Raw genomic sequence first — 18,972 nt, forward strand, 5'->3', positions numbered from 1 at the left:
GGGGCCCCGGCCATTAGATAATTGTTCTACGATCGCGAAGCTATAACCGAGCGTTGCCTCTGTATCGTGTTAGCCGTTGTTCACAAAAAGAAGCACGCAAACACGCCCGCCACCCAAGGGGGCGTGCCTGCTGCGTGTGCTTACCTACGCGGAGCCGTCCTTCTTGGCCATGAAGGTGATGAGGTCAATGCAGCGGCGCGAGTAACCTGTCGTGTTAGTCATGTCACAGAAGGAATATACATACCCCACTCGTTGTCGTACCACGAAACGAGCTTCACAAAGTTGGGGCTCAGCTGGATACCGGCCGTAGCGTCGAAGATGGAGCTGTTGGGGTTGCCAACAAAGTCCTGCGAGACAACAGCGTCCTCGGTGTACGAGAGGATGCCCTTGAGCTCGTTCTCCGAGGCGCGCTTCACCTCGGCCTTGATCTCGTCGTACGAGGCACCCTTCTCGAGGCGGGCAGTCAGGTCGACAACCGACACGTCGGTGGTCGGGACACGGAAAGCCATACCGGTGAGCTTGCCGTTGAGGCTGGGGATAACCTTGCCGACGGCCTTGGCAGCACCAGTGCTCGAGGGGATGATGTTGTCAGCGGCGGTACGGCCACCACGCCAGTCCTTGGCCGAGGGACCGTCAACGGTCTTCTGGGTGGCAGTGGTAGCGTGGACGGTCGACATGAGACCCTCGACGATGCCGAACTTGTCGTGGATGACCTTGGCAAGGGGAGCCAGGCAGTTGGTGGTGCAGCTGGCGTTCGACACAACCTGGTGCGAGGGGTCGTACGAGTCGAGGTTCACACCGCACACGTACATGGGGGCGTCAGCCGAGGGGGCCGAGATGACGACCTTCTTGGCACCGCCCTTCAGGTGGGCCGAGGCCTTCTCGATGGTGGTGAAGACACCAGTCGACTCGACAATGTAGGCGGCACCCTCCTTGCTCCAGGGGATGGCCGCGGGGTCGCGCTCAGCAAAGACAGCGATGCTCTTGCCGTTGACAACGAGCTTGCCGTCCTTGGCGCTGACCTCACCGTTGAAGCGGCCGTGGGTCGAGTCGTACTTGAGCATGTAGACCATGTAGTCGAGGTCAATGAAGGGGTCGTTGATGGCAACGACGTTCGCCTCGCTGTGCTCGACAGCGTTACGGAAGACGATACGGCCAATGCGGCCAAAACCGTTGATACCAATGTTAACAGACATGATGAGGAAAGTCGGGAAGGATGCGGTCTGTGCCGCTACCCCGGGATCTCGTATTTAACGGCCTGACCCTCCGGCCCCGCTGCACCCAACCGGAACAATGCTTACGTTGTGGGGCCCTGGGTGGCCCAAGCCCCGGGGGATTACGGGCTTCTACAACCTTCTGCGCGAACGCTCAATGAGGGCACGTGGCAAACCAAACCCAGTATGTTCCTGACTACGCCACGTGGCTACGTCCGAGCGCCGCGCTGCTGCGGAACCGCGTCGCTATGCGTCCTGGGCCATAGCATCGGCCGTAGGCCCCTGCCGCGCGCCGCTCATCGCCTGAGCGAGTTTTTCCGTCCGGTACCGCATAGCAACATCCATCTCGTCCCGGATCACTTGCGTAGCGTCCACACAGACGCCGACCATGGCAGAAAATCGGTCCATATGGATACGAGTGTCCAGCAGCATCAGAGGGACCTTGCCAGAACGGGGCAGGACCGCCATAGTGACAAAGGGGAGGTCTGACTGCTCGGTCAGGTTGAGATCCAGGAGCGCCGTGGAGCCATAGAGGCCGCAAGTAAGAGCCGTCACATAGTCGGCCATGGGAATACCAGCGTCCATCAGCGCCAGCGTGCACGCATTAATTGATGTGGGGAGAACACCTGCGATCAGCATGCCGTTACACACGTACCACCATCTTGCTGGAGCACATGCACCACAATATCAATCTGCGACCGAGGGTACAGGTGCGTATGCACCACCGACTCGAACGTCGACCGGATCGCGTTTCCCCATTCGACGAGGCGCCTATATGTCAGGCAAACACTCAACATACCGATCGTTGCGCGCACGATGCCGCCGCTCTGTGCTGCCCCAAGGAGCGACGGCCATTTCCACATTAATGCCAGCACGGTCCTGCCGCACATTCGGAGCACGGCTAGCGCGACCGGGCTCACGGGGGCCATATACATATACACATACACTTGACAGTCCTTGCGTGACTTGCGCCGAGCCATCCGGACGCCCGGTGGCACTCGCCGACGCAGGGATCAGCGAGGCGCCGCTCGCCGTATGCGGCGAAAGCTTGAATTCCATAGACCGCAGTTCGAGCGGACGGCGACCGTCCATGCGGTATCCGCCTGCACTGAGAAGCTCAATGCGCGACTATCACGTTAGCACGCGCGGCGGCGACACCTACCATTCCACCGACAGTGCACGACGACACACTTTGTCACGAACGTCTGCGACCTGCTGACTAAATTTATGGGCGACTTTTTTGCTCCGGCGACGCTCGGCGTTCGTTACCTCTCTCCATCGTGAGGGAACCGCCTAGTGCGCTGGTAACCTGTAATGGAATCGTTTCACTCGTATGGTTAGGATGAGGCTTTGTATTGCGTTTCAGGATGGATTGCGTGGAAGCGCGCGCGGCGCTTGTCAGTATGCTTTCTGTACGGCACTATCGAAGCCCTCTCAGCCTGCCTCTTTTAGCTTGCTAAAATCGACGGCAGATGGGTGTTGAGGGTCAATATGTTTTGCCAACAATGATGTGCTGGCAATGTGTATGCGAAGGAGCTCGCAAACGTTTTTTTCCTAACACGATTGCCATACATTAAAACAGAATGATTTAGTCGGATATCTAACAAGAAGATTCATTCAGTAATACTGGTGGACATGTAATACTAAACTATCGCAAGCACAATAGCTCTCGTGGCATTTCTTGCTGAACCACATGATCTAGCCCTTTCACTCAGTTACTTTTGCTAGTGATTCGGCCTTTTCAATGTCCAGTTCACTCGCGCTGCTCAATGAATTTCGCAATGAGTCAGTGAGTTTTGTGTTACTAGAAAAAGTTAGTATGTGAAAATCTTTATCCATATAACGTACCATAAGCTTCTGATGCTGTTCGTAGATGTTGGCGGAACGTAATCTTGTTGTTGGTGCTCTGGTTCCTGATGCTTTGTTGTTGTCGTACACGTTATCGCAGAAAGCAATTTCATAAAATGGTGACTGTAGTATTTCCAGATTTCTGGTTTGACTCCAAAAAAAATGAAGAAATTCAACGCAATGGCAGGTCCAATCCATCTTGAGAGTTCGGCAGCAACATAATCGGTATAGCTGTGTTGCATAAGCTCCGAAATTAACACAAATCCAATCTTGTTAAAGCCCGAGTGTACATGACTCCAGCTTACATAGGGCCGTAAATTGAGATTTGTGAGGTCGATGATCAAAAAAGCCAGAGACATAGGAAGCCATAAGGCTAAATCAATGATACCAAGTGCCATGAGACGCAAGTAGTGGGATCTTGTAATACCCGTATCTTCATTATTGAGTACGCGGTAAAACTCCTTTCGTCGAACCATAAGAGCGCGAATTGCTAAAGCTTTAGATACGTTAGTACTCGTTCACCAGAGTTAACGTACCACCATAGATTGCGGAGATCACTGTTATGGTAACTGGGTACACCATTACAAGAAAGACAGAGGCAACACTGGGATATATAGGTGCAAAGCAGCCAAAGTCTTGAATTTCGTCCAATCGATGCCCTTGTACCACTAGATGGAAGACCACTTGCAATATAGGAATCAACAATCCCAATATCATTTCAATCAAGAACACTTTTACCTTTTCGTCTTTAGATTTATTTGCAGACTGAGTTGATGCGATTATAGTCAAGCGCCGGAGCAAAATGAGTCCTCCCGTACAACACCCGGTCCTCCAGGTATATTTCATGGCAGCTGCGAAGTCACACCAATGAGGAGCAGTTACACTTTGCGCATTCAATAGTACGATAACCGAGATTGCATCGGTAATGTTTCCTAAAGTTGTCCATCCAATGATTAGAACTGTTCCTGCATTTTTGGCTTTCCAATGGATGGGTGATGGTATTAGTAACATTGGAACAGTGATGAATGCAATAAATATGAACGCAATTGAAGAAGAAAGCATATCTGGTCTCCTAAGTTCTAGCAGGACATCCAAATTTATTCAATTGAACTTCTATGAAGAGGACTACGTACTCTATTTACTCGCCATCTTATATTTGTCCAAGATCGACACGAATATTCTTTGAGCCTATTTTAGGCGCTTAAAACACCACGAGCAGATCCACGTTCATAGACTACAACCAGTATTTTCAAAGGTTCTCTAGCACTATGTATATAATAAAGAAACCCCCTGTGTACATTGCATTGCGTCAAAGAATATCGATCTTCAGGAACGACATTTGTCTTACTCGGAGCCAGAACAAAGACAGATCGTGTGGAGCTCGAAGTTCAAAATGTGGAGGTCGATCTTTCAGCCACATGTGGTAAACTGAAACTGCCGGTGGTCAATGTAATCCTTTCTTTGTCCAGATGAGAGCTGCGTTATGATGACGAACAGTCAAACTTCAGTAACAAAGCATGCTAAATTAATTTTGTTCATAGGTCGTAGTAAAAGATATATATATAGACTCTTCGAGTAACCAGTATTCCTCACCAACTACATTTGCTAAATATGGACTCTGTTCAGGAAATTTTCACTGCCAAGGCCACCACCTTCTTGCCTAACGACAAGTCGAATGAAACCAAGACTGTTCCTGTTAACCAGGAGATTGATGATGGTTCGGGCCCTAACGGTGTTTTCTACTGCGTCATTGCCTAAATGCCTCCATCAAATGCAATTCTCGCATCGCAATTACCTTGCCATGCATCACTCGTAAGTTACAAATGAGTTCTTACTTAGAACCAAGAAACATTCAAGTTTGGATCGTAGACAGTTAGAACCGGTTATACAACAATTTGCGCGCAAAACTTCCTGTTAGGACCGGTCAATATTATGTTAGCAGCCCTCAGTTAACATGCAACTGAATAGCAGTTACATGAAATTATATTCAGGATATCAAAGCCTCCGCATAGTAAGAATAGTGGATCATCGTTCACAGCTACCAGAATGACAACTAGAATGTATATTTATTTTGATTCGCCATCGGGGCCCTTCGATTCCATCAAGCTCATCTCAATGGCCCGGGCAATGGCATCCTCTTCAGTCATCTCTTCATCCTCGTCACCCTCATTGGCACCCGCGACGGTAGCGCGAGGCGCATCGTTCGAGTCCTGCGCAGCCTCGGACGAGGATCCCTGGCCCTGGGACAGAGCGAGCGCCTGTTCCAAGAGCGCCTGCTCGCTGTTGGCCTCGTTCGAGGCGTCTGTCTCCATACCCGCGGTGCCCGTGATCGGAGGCGCTTCGGTAGGCACCAGCGATCCTGTCGCTCCCTCGGACGTCTGTGTCGAGGCGCGCTGACGCGCCTGCTCCTCTTCGAGCGACATGCGCAGGGCCATGGCCAGTTCCGGGTCCATGTTCGGGTCCACGCCGCCAAACTCGGCGTTGCTAGAGGAGCCCTGGCCGTTGTCTGCGCCGCCCTCCATGACAATCGGCGACGAAATAAGGGTATCCGAGAGAAGCTGCGTGCCCACCGGTACCGTGAGCAGGTGGCTGTTGTCGCTGCTGTTGACCGTTTCGACGAGCTTGGCGAGCTTCTGTTCATTCTGTGCGTCCTCGCCAAAGCTGACAATGTCCACAGCAACATTGTTCTTTTTCAGTTTCTTGCCCAGCTGGATCAGGCTCTCTTCCGAGTCCGCCACCGGCGAGCCGACAAAAGCGATCACGCGCTGGCGCTGATTCTTGTTCTGGCGGTGCTTCAAGGCGAGCTGGGCGACGTTGATGCCCGTCGCAAGGCTCGCCGACCCAGCGAGCTTGCTGGCGTGCAGACCCGCAAAGATCTTGCCAATGTCCTGCGTGAGCGTCGCAAGGACCTCGGGGCTCTTGCCGGCCATCGTCATGATGCCGACCATGTTTTCCGGGTGCGAGTTGGTCTTCGCATCAAAGAGGATGTTGACGGCATCCGCCTGTGCATCCCAGCGTGTCGGAGGGTAGTCGCCATTGCGCATCCACTCCGAGTTATCGATCACCAGCATCGTCGCTTCGAGCGGCATCGTGGCAGTCGTTGGCCGTCCGTGCTTCGCGCGCCGCGCAAGCGGTGATCATCACGTGACACTCACGCCGCGGCGCTTCAAACCGCGAGGATGGTGGGACGGATAAGAGAAGTATGGGCGGATAATTTCGAGGAGGAGATGGCGTATCTCCGCTCTGCCATTGAGAACTACCCCTATGTCGCGATGGTATGTGGTGTAGAGCTTATGGAAGGATACCGAGTTCCCAGGCATTGTCGCACGGCCCATTGGCAACTTTCGGGGCTCGACGGACTACCACTACCAGACGCTGCGGTGCAATGTAGACCTGTTGCGTCTGATCCAGATTGGTATTACGGTGTGCGATGAGCAGGGTAACCTCCCCCCCGATACGTGCACCTGGCAGTTCAACTTCCACTTTGATGTCAACAACGATATGTGTGCGCCCGACTCGCTCGAGCTCTTGACGAAAGCGGGCCTGGACTTTGACCGGCATCTTCACTTTGGCATTGATCACGAGCACTTTGGCGAAATGCTGATCACGTCGGGCCTCGCGCTCTTTGAGGACGTCAAGTGGATTTCCTTCCACTCGGGCTACGACTTTGGCTACCTGCTGAAGCTCGTGACGTGCCTTCCGCTGCCCTCGCACGAGTACGAGTTCTTTGAGCTGCTGCACCAGTGGTTCCCGTGCGTCTATGATATCAAGTACCTGATGCGCTCGTGCAAGACGCTCAAGGGCGGCCTGCAGGACGTCGCAGACGACCTCCAAGTAAGCCGCATCGGGCAGCAGCACCAGGCCGGCAGCGACAGCCTGCTCACCGCTTCTACCTTTTTCAAGCTGCGCGATCGCTTCTTTGATGGGTCGATCGACGACGAAAAGCACTTGGGATGTCTGTACGGCTTTGCCAACACCACCAGCGCTGTCTTTTTGCCATCGGGCAGCATCGTGTACCAAGCGCATGGCGTCACGACGCCGGGCATGCAGCATGCACAGGCCGTCGTACCGACGCCCCTTACCCCGGGAAGTAGCGCCCCGCTGCATTCGCCGATGAGCTCCCACGTTCCGGCCGGCCGCCGTGCTGCAGAGGCCGCATAGAGGTTATAGCATGCGCGTTCTGCGCTGTATCACTACGACACGCTACTCGAACGCCTCCTCGGCGGACTGGCGCACCAGGCGACGGACCTTTTTACGGTAGCCAGGCAGGTCCTCGCGCACCTGCTTGGCCGCGTCAATGTTCGCTGGCGAGTCGGTGTTGGGCGTGTCGGAGCTCAGCAGGCTGATGACCGAGACAAGCTGCGTTAGGTCATATACGCACAATCGACTCGACCGTATGCACGGGAAGCCACCGCTCGCTCGCGTCCTCGTATCCATACTCGTCCTTGCCAGGCGCGTGCTGCGTTAGGGAGAAAGCGTACCAGAATCGAGATGCACAGCGTGCCGTCCTCGTAAACTGAGTTAGCCTCGCAACGCACTATTGGGGTGCCACATGGGCGTTTTGAACTTGAGCGTAGGGGGGAGCAGGGGGTACTCTTGGGGGAAGTTGAGCTCGGCCTTGAGGAAGCCGCCTTCGTACAGCGTGTCCATCGGGCCGATAATCAGAATCTCCCACTCAAAAAGGTTGCTCTCATCTTTGAGGCCCGCACTAAACCCATCCACAGGGTTCTTGCGCAGCTCCATGAGCTGGCGCTTCAGCAGCAGTGCATTCCCTCCGGTGGACGCCATGCTCAAAGACGCGCACGCCGCCGCAGGCGCGTCACGTGAAAAGTGGTCTGTGCATGCACGTGGCGCTCACCATGATGGCTCGCCGGCGGTGGTCCGGCGTGGCGCTGGCCTTTGCGCTGGTCGTCGCATGGACAGTGATCCTGGTATCGTATGTGCACATGGCCAAGGAACCGTACAAGATGCTGCAGTTCGGCAAGACATGGCACCGCCCGGTCGTAGGGGGAGAGTCGCAGCGCAATGCCTCGCTGCCGATCGACGAGGATCCCATGGCGCTCGTCGAGAGCATGGCCAACGTGCATACGTTTGCACCGCTGCAACCGAATATACTGCCTATCTACAATATCACAGTGGGTCTGTGCTACCCGGTGCTCGGCTGCTTTGTCCATTCACGCAGCGACAACATGGCCGGCGACTGGGTGCGTGTCGAGCGCCCGCTAAGCGCGCACGTCGCCGAGTGGCGGGGCACTTCGGGGCGCGGAGGGCCGAGCAAGTCGCTGAGCAGGTATGGCTCGCCGTACCTCTTTTACCGCCGCGCGCTCGAGCGCCATGGCGAGCACATTGTCGAGGTGTCTATCGTCCCGAGGGATGCGCCGCTTCCCGAGACGGGGCGCTGGCACCGCGTCGCGATTCCATCTGCTGCGCCGTTCCGCAAGGCAAAGGAGCACGAGGTCCGATTCCGCACCGAGATGGACGCCAAGGACGCCATTACCGAGCTCGACATGATGTATGGGCCGAATCCGCCGCCGCCGGGCTTTGCCGTCGCAGCGACGCTCCCGCCCGTCGTCAACAAGGACGGCAAGGTGTCGCCGCGCGCGGCGCTGATTATCCGCCGCAAGGTAGAACGCACGCCGCGTGCGCCTCCGCTGCGTTTCCACGCGGACGGCTCGTTCAAGATTTTGCAGCTCGCCGATCTGCACTTTTCCGTGGAAGAGCTGGCGTGCCGCGACGTGGAAGACGTCGCGCGGTGCCAGTCGCAGAACGATACCCTGGCACTGGTCGAGCGCTGGCTCGACGAGGAGAAGCCGGACTTGGTGGTGTTTACCGGCGACCAGCTCAATGGCCAAGGCACGTCGTGGGACGAGCACAGCGTAATGCCGGGCTGGCTCATCCCCGTCGTCCGGCGCAAGATCCCGTGGCTGCCGCTGTTTGGCAACCACGACTCGGAGAGCGGCTTTTTGACGCGGCGCGAGCAGATGGAGCTGCTCGCGCTGTACCCCTATTCGCTCGCACAAGTAGGCCCGCGCGACGTGCACGGCGCGGGTAACTACGACGTCGCCGTGCATGCGCCCGCGCCGGACAACACCGAGCTGCTGACGCTCTGGAGCTTGGACTCGGGCGCACACCCCTCGTTCTCGGTGCTGCGCCCATGGGAGGTGTACCTCTACGACTGGGTGCACTCGGACCAGGTACAGTGGATGGTACATGCGCTGCGCAGCCGCGTGCCGATCCCGTGGCCGTACAAGCCCAAAGCGCAGCCGCCGGCCGTGGTGCGCAGCCGCCGTGCGCCTGCCCAGCGCCCGCCCGGCATTGTGTTTGTGCACATCCCTTTGCCCGAGGCCTTTGACAAGGTCGACACGGATGCGAGTGGCAAAGAGCTGCGTGTCGGTGTGCGCGAAGAGCGGTATGCGCGCCTCGGTGGCCAGGCACGCCGCGGTGTCTTTGACGCGATGCTTGCCGAGCGGAACGCCGAGACGCCGAGCGTGCGCCTCTATGTCCACGGCCACATGCACAACAACGAGGACTGCCGCCGCGTGCGTGGCGTGTGGATCTGCTTTGGCGGCGGTGTGAGCTACGCGGCTTATGGCAAAGTGGGCTTTGCGCGCCGCGCGCGTGTCTATCGCATCACCGACTTTGGGCAGACCACTACGACGTGGCACCGCCGCGACGATGTCCAAGGCCGCGTCGAAGAGACGGTCCTGGGATAATTACAGGGTCTGCGGAACGTCTACGGTCGTGAAGCACTGGATCACATCGTCGACACGCACGTCGTCAAAGCCTTCAAACGACATACCGCATTCGGTACCCTTGCGCATTTCCTGTACATCTTTCTTCACCTGGCGCAGCGCGTCGAGCTTGCCGCGGAAGATCTCGGCGCGGTCCTCGCCACGCAGTACTCGCACTTCATAGGTTCGGTTGATGAGACCATTCGTCACACGGCACCCCGCAATGTTGCGTGCCGCCTTGCCGCCAGAGCCTTTGATCTGGAAGAGCTGGGCGACCTGCGCCTCGCCCTGCACACGCAGCTCCTGGCGGGGCGGAAGGAGCGCCGCCACCTCGCTCGTGACGTGCTCCATCAGGCGGTAGATGACATCGTCGCAGTGCACCTTGACGCGGGGCTGCAGTCGTGCTGCAGTCGTCTGCACGCTCTTGGGCGCCTTGACATTGAAGCCGACCACCTGACCGCCGACAGCATGGGCGGTCTGCACGTCGCCCTCGGTCGGGTCGCCGACGCTCTGCGACACGATGCGCACGCCGGCCTGGGCATTGCCGATGCCGCTCACCGCGCCAGACAGCGCCTCGACCGTGCCGGAAAAGTCGCCCTTGAGGATCAGGAGCAGCTCTTTGCGCACTTCTTCGACCTCGTCCGGGACGGTGTTGGCCTCGCGCTGTGCCTGAATCACCGCAGCGAGCTCTTCCGGCTTGAGTTGGCCCTCTGCCTCCTTCTTTTGCAGCTCGCGCATGCGCTGGCGGTCCTCGAATGCGGCCCTTTCGCGCTGCGCCTCGGCTTCAGCGAGCTTGCGGCGCTGCTCGTCGATCTGCTCGGCGTCGTGCAGGAGCGCTTTTTGCTCCAGGACACGCTTGCGGTTCTCGACGGCGCGCTTGCACGCGCCTTCGTCTTGCGCGCCGACAAACTCGTCGCCCGCCGCCGGGAGCTCGCGCCATCCGGCGACCTGGACCGGTGTGCCAGGGAGCACGGCCTTGGTCGACGATCCGTCCGGCTTCATGAGCTGGCGCACACGCGCCCACGTCGTGCCGCAGATTAGTGCATCGCCGGCACGCAGCGTGCCGCGCTGGACAAGGACCGTAGCGACGTTGCCGCGCCCTTTGTCGACCTTGCTCTCGAGGATGCGGCCCTCGGCCGGCCCGTCGTGCTCCGCACGCAGCTCGCCCATCTCGGCGAGGACAGCGAGGGTCTCTTCGAGCGCGTCGAGGCCGAGGCCTTTCTTGGCACTAATCTCGACGCACGGCACGTCGCCGCCAAGCTCCTCGATCTCGACACCGGCGCCCATCAGGTCGTACTTGACACGCTGGGCATCCGCATTCGGCATATCAATCTTGGAGATGGCGACAACGAGCGGCACCTTGAGGCCGCCGTCGCCTTGCACCAGTGAGATGACCTCTTTTGTCTGCGGCATCACGCCGTCGTCCGCGGCCACGACAAGCACGACAATGTCGGTGACGGATGCTCCGCGGCTGCGCATCAGCGAAAACGCCGCATGGCCGGGCGTATCCAAAAAGGTAATAGTCGAGATTTCGCCCTCGCGCTTGAGCGGGACGGAGAATGCACCAATGTGCTGGGTAATTCCGCCCGCCTCGCCTTGTGCGACCGAGGCGGAACGCAGCTTGTCGAGCAGCGTCGTCTTGCCGTGGTCGACGTGGCCCATAATCGTCACGACCGGCGGGCGAAGGGGAAGCGTGGCCTTCGTCGCATCGTCGACCGGTGCGCGGGGGTAAATGTCGAATGCGCTCTCCTCGTCGGCGACTGTCACGACGTTGTACTCGGCCGCAAGCAGCTCCGCGTCGTCGTACTTCAGCAGGTGGTCCGGCCGGACGTCTGTCAGGCCGATTTTCTCCATACGGAACTGGAGCATGCGCATGTTTACGCCCAGCACACGCGCCAGGTTCACGACGCTGATCATGCGCGGCAGTGAGACCTCGCGCGTGCGTGGCGTCTCGCGCCTCGGTGCCTCGCGCCTCGGCGCCTCTTTGGGCTTCTCTGCGGGCTTGGCCTCCTTCTTGGGCGCGGCCTGGCGCGGCGCATCAGGGCGTGCCCAGTTCTTGGGCCCCGGGATCTTTCCCTTGCGCTGCGGCCCGTTGCGCTGCGGCCCGGGCGCCTGGCCCGGGCGCTGCGGGCCACGCTGTTGGCGCGACGGCCCTGGCTTGGCGGAGCGCCCCTCGTTCCGCGCGCCGCTTTGCTCGCCGCGCCACGCCGCTGCACTCGAGTGGAGAGAGCACTGCGCAAGCTCTCTTGCTCGCGCACCTACGTCGAGCGCGCGCGCCGTGTGCGCACACGCCTGCCGCACCCCTCGGCTCGACACAGCACGAAACATGGAAGAACAAAATCGGAACCTCCACATGAGCACCTGTCCGTGCTCCTTCTAGAAGCTATGTGCTCTTGGCGCCCTCTTGGGCCTGCTGCATTTGGCTACATTAGCATGGGAACGTACCGATCGCGCCGCCGCTTCACGTCCCAGTTGTGAACACGCGCCGTATTCACCTCCATAGTCGTAATCTGGTCGCGGAGGAAGCCGAGGTCCTCGTTCGCCGTCGCGAGGTTCGTCTTGGCGTTGGAGAGCTTTTCGGTCAAGAGCTCGATTGCCTCGTCGATGCCGTACGAGAGCATTACGTTTGCCTGTGTCAGTTTCTGTACATACACCCAGCCAGAGGTGCACGCGGTCCACCGGCTCGAGCTTGGCGCGTGCGTAGAGCGTGTCGTTCAGCTCAAACGTCGTCTCGACCGGCTCGGGGTCGTCCTTGCGCTTCTTGAGGTACTCGACCATATTCAGTGTGCTCGTGATATCGGGAATCTTTTGCTCGAGACCTTTGCGGCGCTGCGCCGTGCTCATTTCCATAAACTTGTACTTGCTGGGTGAGTCGCGTCACGTACGAGATCGCCTCCTGAAAGGTCTGCAGCGTCGGCATCACTTCGGCGTCCTCGCTGCCAAGATGCTTCACGACATCCTCCTGCCATCAGTTTCGACACGCACCACAAACGGCGCGGCGGGAATCCCGCGCGCGTTCGTCTCCACACTCGGCCCCGCGGCGGCCATGATGCTCGGGGGCTTGGGCCACGGCGGTGTGCCACGTGGAGTATCGATCACGTGACAAATGCAGTTCTGAAAACAAAGAGGCCGCGGCGAAGCGGTGCTTCCCCCGACCTTGTACGTGATGTCGACCCAGGATCTCCAGTGGCTCCTTGTTCGCAAGTCGAACAGCTACCTCGTTAAGCAGAAGGGCCTCGGCCGCGTGTTCTCGCGCGAGCCCGGCAACCTCGCTGCTCTCCACAGCTACAAGTACTCGGGTGTCGTGAACGACAAGTCGGTCGGCATCGCCCCCGCTGAGAAGAAGGGTGTGAACGTCGTCACGAAGAAGACCAAGGCCTCGCCCCTTGCTGTTAAGGGTGCTCGCGCTGAGACCACCGTCAAGGGTGGCCCCCGCCGCGTCGCCGGTGCCGTCGCCAACATCGTGGCCAAGAACCGCTACCGCCCCGACCTCCGGAAGGGTACGTATCACTCACAGGTCTCGGCGCATCACGCTAGAACCCCCCTGATGGGCAATGCCAATGACGGGCCGGGCGTATTTGTGATGCTACAATAGTCAGATATGCCTCTACGAGGCGCGCAGCTTGGGCTGCCTGCCGAGACCTGGCGTATCGTACAGTTATACTAACATTACAGCTGCTGTTGCCCGCGCCACCGCCATTGTCCGCTCGCAGGGCGGCAAGCGCTTTGTTCCCCGTGAGCGCCTTCCCCGGGGCGGCGCCGCGCTCAAGAAGTAAGGTCATCACCGACCTCAAAATTGCTAGCTTATAGTCCTTTACTGTGACGTACTGCCCTGTGGAGGTGCGCCTCGCTCGCCATGACGACGCCGCCCAGGACGCCGCGCGCGGCGCCGTCGGGAATTGTAGAGGGGGGGGACGACCGCGTAGTGCCTTCGAGCGTGCGCGCAGATGGGTCGTAGGTAGCTTGGCTGACGCAGTGTACGCAAGGAACGCAAGGTCCGGCCGGGATACACGCCCGCCGAAGACGTGCAACGCTTCCGGCCCCGGCACGTCGCGCAGCGCGACGACAGCGCGGCGTCGCCGCGGCCAAGGGGGGGCGCACGCAGCTTGGCGGATCTCGTGCGTGCAAACGACAGCCAGAACACGCCGCGCGCGCCACGCACGCCGCGCAGCGACCACGGAGAATCGCGTGCAGATCAGGCGGCGTCGTGGAAGAAGGAGGCGTCGGTCACGCCGAGCGCGCGCAGCACGGGTGCGAAAGGCGCGGCTGGCCGCGAGCTCTTTCCCGAAAAGGGGGCCAAGGTGGACGAGAAGCGCGAGGCACGCGCCGGCGACGCCAAGGCCGGCGACGCAGTCAAGGATGCCAAGGCCAGCCGCGGCGCAAAAGCTGCCGAGCCCAAGGACGCCCGCGACGAGGCCAAGGCCGACAAGGCCGACGCGGAGACCACCGATACCAAGACGGACGAGGAGAAACACGGCGCAAAGCCCACCGACAAGCGCGACACCGAGTCCTTCGACTCATCTCCCACGAGCACGGCTCCGTCCAGCGAGCTACAGCCCAAGCCCTCTACGACCAGTGCAACGACGCCAACCTCCCACGACGCATTAGCATCGTCACTCGCCCGTCTTTCTGTCAAGGATGCAAACTAGCTTCTATAGATTTGCGGGTATCTGGTGTTAGTCTGCTCAAAAAAATGCCAGAGAGATCAGTTGGTGCTGGGTAAGTGAATGCATAACGTACATGCATGTTTAAGCGAGGCTCATAACCCATTGGGCTCACCATGCTTGAATATATGGTGTATTATCATCCCATGATCCAATGGGCAAGACACGTACCAACTGTGTGTTAGTCACGTTCATCGGTGATGGGCAGCCGCAAATTCATCGAGAAGATTAGAGAATCTTTGGAGTATAGTCAGCGTCTCGCCCAAAGCGCAGCAGAGCATTACCTCGCCACGGACCCTTGGGCTCCTCGCCGACACTCCTCAAAGAATGGATGTACTGTTTTAATCCCGGACGCGGCTGCCCCGAGGTTCGTACCTGATGGGTATCCAATCTAAGGTTAGCCTGTTCATGCAAAGAGGGGGATGTCATATAATGGTAAGCTTGGTATAGGTTGTCCGCAAGGAAAATTCCGTTCGGAAGCAGAACTGTATAGAAAAAAGTCGAATCCTCCATCCCCCTGGAGCACGTACCTATTGCGGCGGCACATACGCTTCGTCCACAAAGTGCGGATCGAGCAGCGGGTCGCGGCGCATCTCCCACACCGCTTCCGAGGTGTGGAAGCCCTTGCGCTGGTGTGCGCGCTCCTCGGCCCGGCGCAAGAGCCATTCGTGCCGGCGCATCTCGGGATCCAGCTGCCGGAGCGTCAAGCAAAACTTGAAGTCCTCGCGGCGCGGCGCACAGTCCGCAATGGTACCGTAGCGGTAGGCGTTGCGGAACTGCACGCCGAGCGCGTAACACGACAGCCACTTATCAAAGAGCGTCAAGCACGAAGGGATTTCATCTGCAGGCGTAGCGGCTGCCTGCAGCGCCAGTTCCTCTTTCACTAGATCGTCGAACTCGCGGCGGGGCGGCGCAGGCGCCGCCTCGACCGGCCGCGAGCTTTGGGCGCCCATGGCAAGACGAAAAGAAAGAAGGCACGTGACAAATGGGTATAAGGCTATACGGCGTCTTCGAGCACGAGACGGGGGACGACCTGCATGGCCATCAGCTCTTGGAACAAGAGCTTGGTTGCGTATGGGACAGTGAGCTTGACGACGTTCTTGGAGCTCTTGCAGTAGCCACAGTAGCCGTTGTAGCCAAGGAGACCGCACTCCTCGCACACATTCACCACAAACGCGTCTGAGCTGACCATGAGGCGCTCGAGGAGGAGCTGCGTGGCGCCGTAGCCAATCAGACAGTCGCGCTCCATCTCGCCGAGGCGCAGGCCACCATCGCGCGAGCGGCCCTCGGTCGGCTGACGGGTGAGGACGGCGCGCGGTCCACGCGCACGGGCGTGCATCTTGTCCATGACCATGTGCTTCAGCTTCTGGTAGTAGATCGGGCCAAAGTACACGTACGCCTCCATCGGCTCGCCGGTCATGCCGCTCGTGAGGAACTCTTTGCCGGCATAGTTGTAGCCGTTTTCGACGAGGATGCGCGACATGTCCTCGACCTTGGACCCGCCAAAGGCCGTGCCGTACTGCAACGAGCCGTCAATGACACCGGCCTTGCCGGCAAGCAGCTCGATCATCTTGCCGACCGTCATACGCGACGGGAAGCCGTGCGGGTTCATGATAATGTCCGGGCAGATGCCTTGGTCGGTGAAGGGCATGTCGGCCTGCGGCACAATCAAACCACACACACCTTTTTGGCCGTGGCGCGAGGAGAACTTGTCGCCGAGCTCCGGGCGGCGCGTCTGCCGAATCAGCGCCTTGACCAGCGTTTGGTCCGAGTCGGTGTCGGAAATGAGCACCTGGTCGACGTAGCCCTCGACCGGGGCCTTGTACGAGAGCGGCGCACTCTTGTACGACACGGCCGTGTTGAGCATCGTGCCGGCGCTGTTGTCATTCGCATTCGTCGGCATCTGCTTGTTGACAAACACGTCGCCGGGCTCGAGGCGTTCGCCCGCGCCCGCAATGCCGTCCGCCTCGAGGCACTCGAAGCGGCGCATGCGCTCGCCGCTGTCGGTCACTGGCGCATCCGCAAGGCGATCAAAGGTGCCGTTGGCGTACTTGCGCAGGACCGTCGACTGCTTGCGCATCACCTGGCAGCGCCCAAAGCCGCGGTCGAGCGACGCCTTGTTGAGCACGAGCGCGTCCTCGATATCGTAGCCAGAGTAGCTCATGACCGCCACCATGGCGTTCTGGCCGGCCGGAAGCTTGTCGTACCCAATCAGCTCGATCGTCTTGGTCTTGACCATTGGTTGCTGGGGATAGACCATGAGGTAGAGCAGCGTGTCGATACGGTTGAGTTGGTTGTACGCAATCGCGCCGATGGCTTGCTTGCCCATCGCACACTGGTACGTGTTGCGCGGCGACTGGTTGTGGTGGGGATAGGGAATCAGACCCGCGACCGCGCCGAGGATCGTAAAGCACTCAATCTCGAGGTGGGTCGTGGTGCTGCTGATGTTGTGCTCAAAGAGCGCAATGTTGCTGTCGTTCTCCTCGTTCACATCCAGGTACTCGACGAGACCGGCGGTGAGGAAGTCGTCAAACGACATGCGCTTCTCCTGCAGCGCCTTGATGTGCGCGCTGTTCACGCGGGGCTGGCCGCGGTCCACAATGATCATCGGGCGGCAGATGCGGCCGCCGTCCGAGGCAATGTGCACTGTCTGGTGGTGCGCGTTGGTGTAGATGCCGACAAACGCGGAAATGTGCCCGGCGCGACGCAGGCGGCGGAATTGGGCGACAAAGCGCTGGGGGAAGCGCGTCACGCCGAGCACGTTGCCGTTGATGTACACGACAAACATGTTGGGCTGATACAGCTCCGCGCCCGTGAGGAGGTTGATGTCCTCGAGGCCGAGCGTGTAGCACATCTTGACGATCGGCGCCTCGTCGACGTCGGTCGTGATGTGCGTCATCAGCGCCAGGTTCTTGACAAGACCGCACGCCTCGCCTTCGGGCGTGTCGGACGGGCAGAGCACGCCCCACTGGCTCGACTGCAGCGCACGAGGCCCCGAGACCTTGCGCGTCTTTTCAAACTGGCTGCTAATGCGCGTCATCATGCCGAGAGCACTGATGTAGCTCAGGCGCGAAAGGACGTGCGTCACGCCCGCGCGCTCCATCTTGAAACGCTTCAGGCTCCAGTTGCCGGTCGAGATCGCACGCACAAAGCCCGCGGTGATGTAGTCGCCGTGGTAAAAGAACTGGTTGTACGCGTCAAACTCGGCGGTGCGGTTCGGCTTCTTGAGCACCTTGTCGATGTTGGTCTTTAAATCGTGGTTGAACTTTTTGAACAGGTCCTCAAAGAGGAGCGAGAGGAGCTGCCCGGCAAGCTCGAGGCGCTTGTTGCCGACATAGTCGCGGTCGTCGACCTTGCTTTCGTCGACCATGCAAACCAGCACGCGGCGCACCATTGCCGCAATGTAGATCGCCTTGTTGCGGAAGTCGAAGTTTTCCACTGGAACGTGCGCCATAATGACCGTCGCGAGCACCTCAACCGCCTCGTCGGCCGGCGAGCGGCGCAGGCCGACGCCGCGGCGCATGATCTTGACGCGGGCGCCGATATAGTCGAGCGCCTGTTTTCGCGTAAAGACCTCGAGCTTGGCGGCCTTTTCCAGGTTCACTGCAAAGAGTTCCGCGTACTGCTCGTCCTGGCCGGCGGTCAGCTGGAGGATTTCGCGGTCGGATTGGATGCCGAGGGCGCGAAAGACGATCACGATCGGGATGTCTTCGTGCAGCGAGTTGTGTTTGACATAGATCAACCCGTGCTTGGTCAAGACGTACGACTTGGACTTGCGCTCGTGCGTCGACGAGGTGACCGACGCCTGCACGAGCCCTTTCCGCGCATCCGCCTCGACAATGATGCGGTTCTTGGACAGCTGCTCCTGCACGAGAATCACCTTTTCCGTGCCCTTTACCACAAAGTAGCCGCCCGGGTCGAGCGGGCACTCGTTCATGCGCGCCAGCGCCGCGTCGTCCTGGCCCGCGAGCCAGCACTTGTTGCTGCGCAGCATGATCGGCAGGCGGCCGATCGGCACATTCTTGCGGCGCACAATCTTGCCGCCGCGCGTGTACTCAATGTCCACGTAGATGAACGCGCTGTACGTAATGTCGCGTAGGCGGCACTCGTGCGGCGTGATGCTGCGGTCGATTGCGTCGGGATCGGCACGCTCCGGGCGGCCGACCGAGATGTCGGTATACTTTAGATAAAACTTGGGGTCGATGTCGGACTGCGTCAGCGCTTTCACGTACCGTCACACGCTCGTTCGCGCGGATAATGTTGCGCAGGTCGACGTCCACAAAGTAGTTGAACGAGTCAATGTGCTGCTTCACGAGCCCCTTGACCTGGAGAAACGCGGGCAAGAGCATCCACTTGTCCTCGATCGTCTTCACGGGGTCGCCCAGACGCTTGCCTGCGCGCTCCGCCTCGGCAATCACCGCGTCCATGCCGCTGGCTTGGGGGTGCGCCGCACTGCGCCCGCCGTGCATCGTCGATTCCACAAAGCGCCACCGAAAAATTCTGCACGTGACTGCG

The 18,972-nt window shown here is 59.2% G+C and overlaps 12 protein-coding genes across 12 annotated transcripts; 4 read left to right on the forward strand and 8 right to left on the reverse strand.

The window, feature by feature from the left end:
• Positions 1-218: 218 nt before the first annotated feature.
• Positions 219-1,196, reverse strand: MJAP1_002115 (glyceraldehyde-3-phosphate dehydrogenase (phosphorylating); the record flags this gene model as incomplete). Its single annotated transcript, XM_060266057.1, has 1 exon — positions 219-1,196. The coding sequence occupies one exon, from the start codon at positions 1,194-1,196 to the stop codon at positions 219-221; it is 978 nt and encodes a 325-aa protein (XP_060122040.1).
• A 264-nt stretch (positions 1,197-1,460) lies between these two features.
• SKI6 (Exosome non-catalytic core component) lies at positions 1,461-1,853 on the reverse strand (the record flags this gene model as incomplete). Its single annotated transcript, XM_060266058.1, has 1 exon — positions 1,461-1,853. One exon carries the CDS (start codon positions 1,851-1,853, stop codon positions 1,461-1,463), a length of 393 nt encoding a protein of 130 aa, XP_060122041.1.
• A 1,068-nt stretch (positions 1,854-2,921) lies between these two features.
• On the reverse strand, positions 2,922-4,124 carry STE3 (a-factor receptor; the record flags this gene model as incomplete). Its single annotated transcript, XM_060266059.1, has 3 exons — positions 2,922-3,018; positions 3,063-3,552; positions 3,599-4,124. 3 exons carry the CDS (start codon positions 4,122-4,124, stop codon positions 2,922-2,924), a joined length of 1,113 nt encoding a protein of 370 aa, XP_060122042.1.
• Positions 4,125-4,673: 549 nt separating this feature from the next.
• On the forward strand, positions 4,674-4,820 carry MJAP1_002116b (uncharacterized protein; the record flags this gene model as incomplete). Its single annotated transcript, XM_060266060.1, has 1 exon — positions 4,674-4,820. The coding sequence occupies one exon, from the start codon at positions 4,674-4,676 to the stop codon at positions 4,818-4,820; it is 147 nt and encodes a 48-aa protein (XP_060122043.1).
• A 308-nt stretch (positions 4,821-5,128) lies between these two features.
• On the reverse strand, positions 5,129-6,151 carry RPN10 (proteasome regulatory particle base subunit rpn10; the record flags this gene model as incomplete). Its single annotated transcript, XM_060266061.1, has 1 exon — positions 5,129-6,151. One exon carries the CDS (start codon positions 6,149-6,151, stop codon positions 5,129-5,131), a length of 1,023 nt encoding a protein of 340 aa, XP_060122044.1.
• A 138-nt stretch (positions 6,152-6,289) lies between these two features.
• Positions 6,290-7,223, forward strand: POP2 (CCR4-NOT core DEDD RNase subunit; the record flags this gene model as incomplete). Its single annotated transcript, XM_060266062.1, has 2 exons — positions 6,290-6,337; positions 6,363-7,223. 2 exons carry the CDS (start codon positions 6,290-6,292, stop codon positions 7,221-7,223), a joined length of 909 nt encoding a protein of 302 aa, XP_060122045.1.
• A 42-nt stretch (positions 7,224-7,265) lies between these two features.
• On the reverse strand, positions 7,266-7,850 carry ubc15 (E2 ubiquitin-conjugating enzyme; the record flags this gene model as incomplete). The annotated part of the gene is made up of 4 exons (XM_060266063.1): positions 7,266-7,421; positions 7,444-7,521; positions 7,544-7,578; positions 7,601-7,850. 4 exons carry the CDS (start codon positions 7,848-7,850, stop codon positions 7,266-7,268), a joined length of 519 nt encoding a protein of 172 aa, XP_060122046.1.
• Positions 7,851-7,921: 71 nt separating this feature from the next.
• Positions 7,922-9,775, forward strand: DCR2 (Phosphatase dcr2; the record flags this gene model as incomplete). The annotated part of the gene is made up of 1 exon (XM_060266064.1): positions 7,922-9,775. One exon carries the CDS (start codon positions 7,922-7,924, stop codon positions 9,773-9,775), a length of 1,854 nt encoding a protein of 617 aa, XP_060122047.1.
• On the reverse strand, positions 9,776-12,841 carry IFM1 (translation initiation factor IF-2; the record flags this gene model as incomplete). The annotated part of the gene is made up of 5 exons (XM_060266065.1): positions 9,776-12,008; positions 12,239-12,423; positions 12,446-12,656; positions 12,679-12,755; positions 12,779-12,841. 5 exons carry the CDS (start codon positions 12,839-12,841, stop codon positions 9,776-9,778), a joined length of 2,769 nt encoding a protein of 922 aa, XP_060122048.1.
• Positions 12,842-12,959: 118 nt separating this feature from the next.
• On the forward strand, positions 12,960-14,442 carry MJAP1_002122 (uncharacterized protein; the record flags this gene model as incomplete). The annotated part of the gene is made up of 3 exons (XM_060266066.1): positions 12,960-13,293; positions 13,469-13,565; positions 13,770-14,442. The coding sequence occupies 3 exons, from the start codon at positions 12,960-12,962 to the stop codon at positions 14,440-14,442; spliced, it is 1,104 nt and encodes a 367-aa protein (XP_060122049.1).
• A 545-nt stretch (positions 14,443-14,987) lies between these two features.
• Positions 14,988-15,410, reverse strand: MJAP1_002123 (uncharacterized protein; the record flags this gene model as incomplete). The annotated part of the gene is made up of 1 exon (XM_060266067.1): positions 14,988-15,410. The coding sequence occupies one exon, from the start codon at positions 15,408-15,410 to the stop codon at positions 14,988-14,990; it is 423 nt and encodes a 140-aa protein (XP_060122050.1).
• A 44-nt stretch (positions 15,411-15,454) lies between these two features.
• On the reverse strand, positions 15,455-18,926 carry rpc2 (DNA-directed RNA polymerase; the record flags this gene model as incomplete). The annotated part of the gene is made up of 2 exons (XM_060266068.1): positions 15,455-18,667; positions 18,690-18,926. The coding sequence occupies 2 exons, from the start codon at positions 18,924-18,926 to the stop codon at positions 15,455-15,457; spliced, it is 3,450 nt and encodes a 1,149-aa protein (XP_060122051.1).
• Between the last annotated feature and the right edge of the window lie 46 nt (positions 18,927-18,972).

Source organism: Malassezia japonica, chromosome 3, assembly GCF_029542785.1.
Source record: "Malassezia japonica chromosome 3, complete sequence".
Classification (NCBI taxonomy): Eukaryota; Fungi; Basidiomycota; class Malasseziomycetes; order Malasseziales; family Malasseziaceae; genus Malassezia; species Malassezia japonica.